This window comes from Lepisosteus platostomus, chromosome 7 (assembly GCF_059453375.1).
Source record: "Lepisosteus platostomus isolate fLepPlt1 chromosome 7, fLepPlt1.hap1, whole genome shotgun sequence".
NCBI lineage: Eukaryota > Metazoa > Chordata > Actinopteri > Semionotiformes > Lepisosteidae > Lepisosteus > Lepisosteus platostomus.
In genome coordinates this window covers 6,531,758-6,540,415 of record NC_142617.1, presented here as the reverse complement: position 1 = coordinate 6,540,415, position 8,658 = coordinate 6,531,758, and the positions used below count along the sequence as shown (strand labels likewise).

Sequence of the window (8,658 nt, the reverse complement as noted above, 5' to 3'; positions counted from 1 at the left end):
TATCCTATTTGGCAAACAGTAATTAATTGATAAAAGTTTCTCGTATAGTAGTTTTTTTTAAAGGCCAGAGTATTCGATTAGAAGGGACCTCTTTTCTGAGTTTTAAATGCTGTTCGGCATAATTTCCATTTGTGTCCTCTCGTTTCTGTTTCATTTAGTCTGTTTCTTTAAAATCGAAAAGCAGGAACATTGCAGAAACAAATAGAGTTTAAAAGAGAAAATAATTTAAGAGCATATATTAAATAAACGTTCACAGCTAAACAGACCAACAGTTCAATTGCTCCTCCTTCTGGACGTAAGAATACTGCAAATGTGTAATGGCTGATTTCAGTGTACTGGCGTGCGTTCAGCTTTTTAACTACATTAGACAGACTCATTTATCACTGTTATGTGCAAAAAGCAACAGTCAGGCTCCCTAATTATTGAGTCATACACACAGGGTATTACTCCCACCACAAAAGTTATTTTTAGTTTTTTTTTTTACACCAAGTGCTTAAATTACAACACTCCTTGGACCAGTCCTTTAATAAAAGAGCTTAATAGCTTTGACCTCAAGATCTCACTAGTATTTATCTTTCAACTTATTTTACAGTACATTAAGGGTCAGTTGGTCAAGTTAATCGGTTGTGTGGCTGTGAAACAAAAGGAAAAAAGGGGCCGTCCATCTCATTTGTGAGATTCCGTGCAAAGTTTTAAAGCGAGCAAAAACGAAAGACTTGTGTAACATAAATGTCAGCGCAGCCTTTGAGAAACCCCTGTAAACGGCACACTGCAAAATCTTTTTTTCCCCCTCCCGATGTCACTCGCGCCAGTAAATGTGAACACGTTAAAAAACGAAAACGGCACATACACTTGAAAATCCCCTGTGTGGTGTACGTTTGCATAAACTACGGTTCTTTCAAGATCATCGAGGGTGCAGTCCGAGCTGCAGGCAGGTTTTCAGAAATGGAAACTTGTGCTTCCAGAGAAAAGCGATTTTTTTTTTATCTGCTGCCAGAGAAGTTGGATTCAGAAAGGCCACACAGGAAATACAGCAGACAAATAATTGATTCCAGAGAGAGAGAGAACGAGAAAGAGTAAGCCTAGGAGAGCCGACTGATAGGTCCCTCTCAAAAGGTGGCTAACCCTACTGCTGTGTTTGCATACGGGAAACACGTGTCCATCACACAGGCAAGCTTACAACAAAAACAAAACACCAAAATATTGCTGCAATAAACCCAAGACTACCCTGTCAGTACTGTTACGATTCTGAGCGTGTGGGTGGATAAGAATGTATTGTAAGCATTCCTACTTGGAGTAAGGTGATTTTTCTCATCTTTTCTGGCGAGCGTACGAACTGACCACTGGAGATCTAAACGTTGATGTTCTGCTGCTTTTATCTGGCCCCCCCTTGTGGTTATTAAGGGGAACTGACCACTACATTTATCACAATGCATTGCTTTGCTATCGTTATGTAACTCAGCTATCAGTTGTTGAGGAATAATAATAATACCTTAAATTTATACTGCGCTTTTCTGGACACTCCACTCTCAAAGCGCTTTACAGGTAATGCAGACCAGCTATCAGTGTGAAGAGCAGAGTGATGAAGCCAGTTCAGAGATAGGGATTATTAGGAGGTCATGACTGGTAAAGGCCAGAGGATAATTTGGTCAGGACACCAGGGTAACACGCTTCTTTTCAAGAAACACCCTGGGATTTTAAATGACCACAAGGTCAGGACCTGGGATTTACGTCTCATCTGAAGGATGGTGCCTTTTTTACAGTACGGTGTCTCCATACCTATACCTGGGCATCAGGACCCACACAAAGCACAGGGTGAGCGTCTCCTGCTGGCCCCACTAACACCTCTTCCAGCAGCAGCCTTAGTTTTTCCCCGAAGGTCTCCCATCCAGGTACTGAACAGGCTCAACTCAGTGGGCTGCCAGTTGAGTTGCAGGGTGACATGGATGCTGGCAAATGTCCACAATAAATACATATATAACTTAACAATCAGAATGTCTAATTGTATAAGAGGCAGACTGGAGGAATACCATAAAATCATTCAAAGTCAGGCGACTGTTCGATCGAAATTCTCCAAGCTGCTTAGAAATCAAGCTCCCAAAAACGAACTCTTTGTTTTTGTGACTTTTAACGGTGATGTCATTTATTCATTTTTACAAGTATTAATCTACATCATTACAAAAAATACAGCTGAGAAAAAAAATAAAAAATAAATTTTACTGTTGGTTTAAGTGTAGAGATTACTTTGAGATTCACTGGATTTGACCACTTTCCTGAGGACGTCAATACTAGGACTGGAGTCCAGCTGGAAACAAAGAAGAGAGGGTGAGATTTAGCGCTGCAAATGCAAGATGTCTTCTTCAGAGCTAAACTGAAAATGTTAAGTTTTAGAAGCAAAAGAGGCGCGAAGGAACATGTTGGTATGCAGGATGACGTTATCCCGGGTGAAGAGAATCTTTTACTCACCGTTACTAACTTGCTCAGACAAGGCAGGGCTGGCTTGTAGGTCTCCATGGTGACGGTATCAGGACTGACGACATCACTGTAGCACTGATACAGGACAGCTGGGATCTGATGAACCTGACAGTGGCTCAGAACTGAAAAAAATAATGCAGAGGGGATCATCGAGCACTTCACAGAAAACACTCAGCTGTAACAGGTGCTTGTCAAGGCTCTGGTCTGTCTGGCGTTGGCAATATCACTAACAGTCCCCTGCCTATTTTAGAACAGTCCTCACCTTTCCCAGATGTTCTTGAGGGAAAATAATACCACAGAAATAACTAAAAAAGTGAAAGACTAATTTATGATGAAGCTGTCGCAGAAATGATTATTTCTGAAGAAAACAGGAGGGTCTCGAATCGAGCAGGTGTCTGAGGATGAATGGTTGGAAAGCCAGGACACTGGCAGTACCTGCAGCAGGAAGGCAGGTGACGATGTTGGGCTGCTCCATCATGGGGCAGTGCACCCTGTCTTGATAGGCGCTGGACTTCAAGGCTCTCAGGAAGGGCACTGGACTGGCGGAGACGGGATCTGCCGTTGTGTACTCGGACACAGACGCGTCCGACAGCACCAGCACCTGCAGGCCTCTCGTCTGGATAAAGCCGAAGACCTGCGGACCACAGGGGTACAGAAAGAGTCTCGCAGCCCCCTCTTCACCCGCCTGCTAAGGCAGAGGTTTCACAACACCCCTGTGGAAGCCCGAGTAAGTGTTTTTCCACTAGCTCTGGCATGCGTTCCTGAACCACGCGCGAGTAAACACTTTTAAATGGCTTTATCTGCCTTCTGTCATCAGAGACTGAGCCTGAATAACCTGCCTTCAGACAAGACCGTTTCAAATCCAGCTCTCAGTCAGCAGAGGGTCTATGACTACCATACGTTAGGTCTGTGAAACTCAACTGAACTAAATGTCTGATTGGCTAGACTGGCTACACATGGCTTAAGACTCACTGTCATCTCGGCTCGGAAGCAGGCTTAGAACAAACTCGCGTCGATGTCTAAAATAAATAAAAAAACGTCATTATCTTACCTTTTCAGTCCACTGGAATAACTGGTCTTCAGCTACAAAGCACGTGCACAGACATATTAGAACCTTATAACACAAAAGAGAGGAATGCAGAAACGTAAGTGAATGTTACCTGACCTACAAAAAACCCTGTCTTCTTAACTTTTTTAGTTAGCTGTAATAAAACACAGTACATTTTCACCCATCTACACCACACCATGTAGACGCCTGACAGTGCACTTCGACTGCACACCCTGACGCTATTTCCAGGGCCTTCCTCAAAGCTCGGCACACGGCTCCGAAGTCGCACTATTCCTGCCAGCCCTCGGGATTTGTCGGAAGGGGGACACTCACCGAGGAGCAGCCCGCCGACCTGTAGAACCTACAGGAGGGCTCTCCCGCCGGCCGGCTGGAGCCCCTGCTCCTCTCGTTCCACAGGCTGGCCGACCCCACTGCCTCCCAGCTCCCAGAGCTCAGGACAAAGGCCGAGAGAAACCCTGCAGGAGAGAAGAGACCGCGTGAGCCGAGCCAAGCCGCCCAGCCTGCTGCTTTCCCAATCCGCCCCAACCCCCCTCCGCTTGTCCGTGCTTTGGCACAAACCACTCCTGCATCGCGACACCGATCCCGCTCACGATGAATCAAAGAGCCGTCTGCACTCACGAGCTACGGTGGCGGACAGTTTGAGACGACACTGCAGCGTACAAAGTTAGTCTCATACCCTTAGCTTCCAGCGTCCAGACCAATGTAAAATCTTCAACAAAGTTAAGTCTAACAGGGTGGATTGAAAGTAAATGATAATATCAACAACTGCAGACAACAGCTAGCAGGAAAACTGCCTAATATAACGCTAGAGCAAGAAATTTCGTTTTTGGTACTGCGTCAGGAGTCACAGAAGCTATTCATATTCATCATGTAGGCCCGTATACTGGAACCTTGATTTAAACTATTTATTTCTGCTTTTCAGCTAAATGTGCCCATCAGAAAAACCCACCAGAAATAGGTGCAGTAACTGGTTTAAGCAAGAAAGAGCTGTTTTGCCCTCTGCTTACCTGCTGCATTGTGTCCCACTCCTATGATAAAGTCACTGCACTGAAAGGGTTTGTCTGTTGACTTTGTGATCTCTGAGCTCCAGTGAACATGGACTTCTCTGCCAAAGCAAAAGACAACAGAAACTGTTGGTTACTGCAGCCAATTTAAACAGGAAAGTTGTTCATATTATTCCCTCTCGGGCTGTAGGTCTGCCTTGAGCCCTGTGCTCATGGGATAAACTCTGGGTTGCTACTACCTTTACCAAGAGTCTCTCTGATGATGGACAGATGACCTTTTGAGTTCTGACATGCCTTTGAACATACAGTAGCTTTGACGGATTTCATCGTCCTGTTCTTAACGCGTTTTTATGCAAGTCGGTTTGGAAAAGGCTGTAAACTCAATATCGATCACTTAAATGTAAGTTAATTTTTATTCTATGCGCCCGGGACCTCTGTTCCTCGACACGCAAAATCCAGCAGGTATTGTGGTTTCACTTAAATCACGGGTGGGTAAGAACCTGGAACAACCGAGGTGCAATTTATAGTTCCATTAAATCAGCTACGTTTCATGGTCCTCAGACCAGCCATTAAGAGATATCTGAGGAGTGTGGTAGAAACGACAAGAAAGAACTGAAAGCGAAAGTTAAGAGACCTCACATGTGAGATATATGAATAAAACAGCACAAAAACAACACGGACAAGCACCGTACTCTGCCAAAGATGCTCCCGACAAAACACCTAACGTACATTGAAAAAACATCCATATTAACGTTATTGTAAATCTCTGTCCATATCGTGTCCCTATGTTAGAATGATCATACCAGCGGTTTACAGAATAGCACAGTTTGTGTAAAGCCGTATCAACAATTTAAAATCGTAAAAACACCATGCAGAAGTACGCGTTTTCTCTTTGAAAGGGGGTGTCCTTTATTTCATTTTTTTTTTCCTACGTAGGTATCATCTACCTCTTGTTTTCTATTTCTCTCCGGATTTGCATATCCTCTTCGCTTTCATCTTCTAATTCATCTTCATCCTCCTCCACAGCTCTGGAGTACACAGACAAGACTTCCCCGAAAAAGGTGGCCATCAGGAGGTTTTCTGTGTCAACACAGCAATGCACGTTTTTCCCACAAAGTCACCGCTTGTTCTAACTTCCCTGCTCAACTCCGAAGGCGGATCTGAGCAAGTAGGCCGCTGGGCTGTGGCCAATACCACACCAGGAACAGCAGAGGGCGCTGTCCGAATGGCTGTGGGTAATTCACAAATTATACCATAGAAACAAATCATGATAATACCGATGAGACGTGTTCTCTCATCTCCTCTAGTGGTTCTCTAGTGCGACATAGCACTGAACCATTAACGATGTTATAAAATATTAATATTAAATAATATTTAAATAATTAAAATAGTAAGATTCAAAAATGAACAATCAAATAAAGTCCTGCCAGTTCTCTGATGCAACGGTGTTAATGTTAGATATATTACAGATAAACTGATGCTTTATAACATGAAAAAATTCAAGTATTTTATGTCTGACTGTTTCTGCCCTGCTTTTCTGGTTTCTCTTTGAATCCTGTTGTTTTTCAGCGGTGGCTAATTACAGAAAAATGTTTTTTTCTTTCCGTTTACATAGCGTGTTACTGCCTGATAACTTCAGATTCCGCATATTTGTAAGTAAATCCTGTTTTCATATGTCGTGTGGAGTTGTGCCCAGTGAAATGCAAATCACCACATCACTGTGAAACTTGTCACTTGTCACCTGACTCCTAAAGTTACCACCTGATTGCTAATAATACATACAATATTTCCCTGTAAAAAAAAACACAGATAACACGAATACTCGAGTACGTGTAGACGACAGACTTGTGCGTTTGCAAGCTCCACACACACAAGCCCAAACGTTGTTTTCTGCAGAAGATCAGTGGAGATAGTAACCTACTATTCCTGAATGACTAAGGCGCTTTCCTACAAATGAATTGGCATCAAAGCAGTCGCAACCAACTGTATTCCAACTGTATACATCCTGGAAAAACGAATTCTTCTGGGATACGATTTGTTGACAGAAAGATACGATAACGCCATTACAGAGCAAACAATTTCCCCAACTAATACTTCGCTGGAAGACCAACCCTTCTCATTAGTCGTACATGCGATATATATCTCTTGTTTTGCTGTTAGTTTAACAATGTTTAACAAGGCTAACAGAAATTTCATCAGATTTTTATTGATTGATTCTTAACAAAATTGTCTACTTGTATGTGACCTGTTTTATCGGTGCATTTTTCTGCGAGAGACTTTTACACTTAAGGTAGTAGCCTTTATAGTTTGACTGAACAGCATATTTATATACATTTCCTTTCTTTAAGGCTTCGTTTTTGGTCATTTTGGTTTTGGTTTCGACAGCAGCCAGAAGACCTAACTTTCACATCTCTCGTCAATTACGGCTACTGCCCAGCAGAGGGTAGCGCGTCGTCTTGTGGGGCTGGCTCGGTGTTCACCGCCGTGAAATAAGAAAAGATAACACCGAATTGTGTTTTTAATCACTCGGGCGCTTGCCTATTGCACAAACCACGATGCACAGATACAAGCTGTCTGCTGTAAAAGTCTAGTTTTACAGTGCTGTGAACCACGTACGAATGTTGCATTATTTACAGCGCAGGGACACATTTGCAACAAGAGTGGTAAGCATGTAATCGGACATGTTGGAGGTCTGAGCTTCCTCGAGCAGGCTTTTTTATTTTTTGAGACTATAGGAAACAGAATACGTCAATTAAATTAAACACATGCACATGCACACGTCACCGATTAAGGAGTGTGGTTCAACGACTAGTCGCGTAGCGGCTCGTTGGTCTAGGGGTATGATTCTCGCTTCGGGTGCGAGAGGTCCCGGGTTCAAATCCCGGACGAGCCCGTGTTTATTTTGAAACACTTTGTCATCTGACTTTTTTGTTTTAAACATTCCTATATTTGGGCATTATTTCTTTCATTTCGTGTTTTAAGCATTTTGCGATTTTATTATAAGCAATTGGTTTATGTGTACCAACATTTAAACGATTACAGGTATAGCAAAAGGATACTACAAGTGTTCGACTGACCTCTAACTGTTTTGGTTGAAACCAAATTTTACATTCACCAGCTTTCCTGAAAAAGGAAACAAAATAACCGGGCTCGTCCGGGATTTGAACCCGGGACCTCTCGCACCCTAAGCGAGAATCATACCCCTAGACCAACGAGCCGCTTGCGTGAAGTCCCTCTCCCAGTGCTTGATCTCAATTTCCACGTTGACACGTTTTTTTTTTTGTATTCGTGGTCTATTTTAAACAACCTTTTTTTTTTCAGATTTTGCCTTGGACGCGGTTCTTGCGTAACTCTTGAACGAAGTACCACTCAAAACAAAAACCGCCCGGACTGGTGTGCAGGAGTGCACTAGAGTTTGTTTCTCGACGCGGTTTCTTGTCGTTAAATTGAAAAAAAAAATCAGTCCCACCCAACAGAGACCCACAGGAGTAAAATTTATATTTTAACCTTTTATTTCGACAGCAAAATAAAATACAATACAAGCAAGAGTACATATAACATAACATAACAATATCATCGTCAGGAGAACATATTACAGTACCTACAGTATACACATTATGAATAAACGTTTAAACAGAATAAAGATAAGATCCATGCTCATGTTTTTACATTTCGAAAAAGTCTGCAAGTACGCCTTTACATCTATTTACAAATGTTCATAGGACAACATAGGAGTCTTCCCAGACCCTTTCACTTGACATAAATAATAACGTGCAGGAATAATAATTAGTTCAATTACAAAGGATATATTCGTGTTATTTCCAATTCAATTGAAGCTTAACATGATGTCCATTTCTTAAAAAAAAATAATATTAATATTAGCTTCTTCTTTTAACATACGTTTTCAATTCAGTCCCGAAGGTTTTTACAATAGGACACAACCAAAATAAACGTTGAATGGTATCAAAAGGCACAGTTATCATCTAGATTAATTTTAAATCTCTGCACAAGGGTCTTTCCGGCTTCAAAGTCCTCATGCTCACCTATAAGGCTCTGTATGACCTGTCTGATACTATCATCCTACTCCCCACCTCACAACCCTCACTCAAC

The 8,658-nt window shown here is 42.4% G+C and overlaps 1 protein-coding gene, 1 long non-coding RNA gene and 2 other non-coding genes across 4 annotated transcripts; 2 read left to right on the top strand and 2 right to left on the bottom strand.

Annotated features, from left to right (window-relative positions):
- Positions 1–2,111: 2,111 nt before the first annotated feature.
- psmg1 (proteasome (prosome, macropain) assembly chaperone 1) lies at positions 2,112–5,757 on the bottom strand. Its single transcript, XM_088638899.1, has 7 exons — positions 5,496–5,757; positions 4,552–4,649; positions 3,857–3,999; positions 3,527–3,589; positions 2,911–3,109; positions 2,467–2,597; positions 2,112–2,305 (listed from the first exon to the last, which is right to left on the bottom strand). Exons 1-7 carry the CDS (start codon positions 5,615–5,617, stop codon positions 2,228–2,230), a joined length of 834 nt encoding a protein of 277 aa, XP_088495025.1. The 5' UTR covers positions 5,618–5,757; the 3' UTR covers positions 2,112–2,227.
- Positions 5,657–8,521, top strand: LOC148658027 (uncharacterized). Its single transcript, XR_015940017.1, has 3 exons — positions 5,657–5,783; positions 6,164–6,200; positions 7,870–8,521. It is a non-coding gene; the product is annotated as an uncharacterized LOC148658027 (long non-coding RNA).
- On the top strand, positions 7,370–7,441 carry trnap-cgg (transfer RNA proline (anticodon CGG)). The gene has a single exon. It is a non-coding gene; the product is annotated as a tRNA-Pro (tRNA).
- trnap-agg (transfer RNA proline (anticodon AGG)) lies at positions 7,695–7,766 on the bottom strand. The gene has a single exon. It is a non-coding gene; the product is annotated as a tRNA-Pro (tRNA).
- Positions 8,522–8,658: the final 137 nt, after the last annotated feature.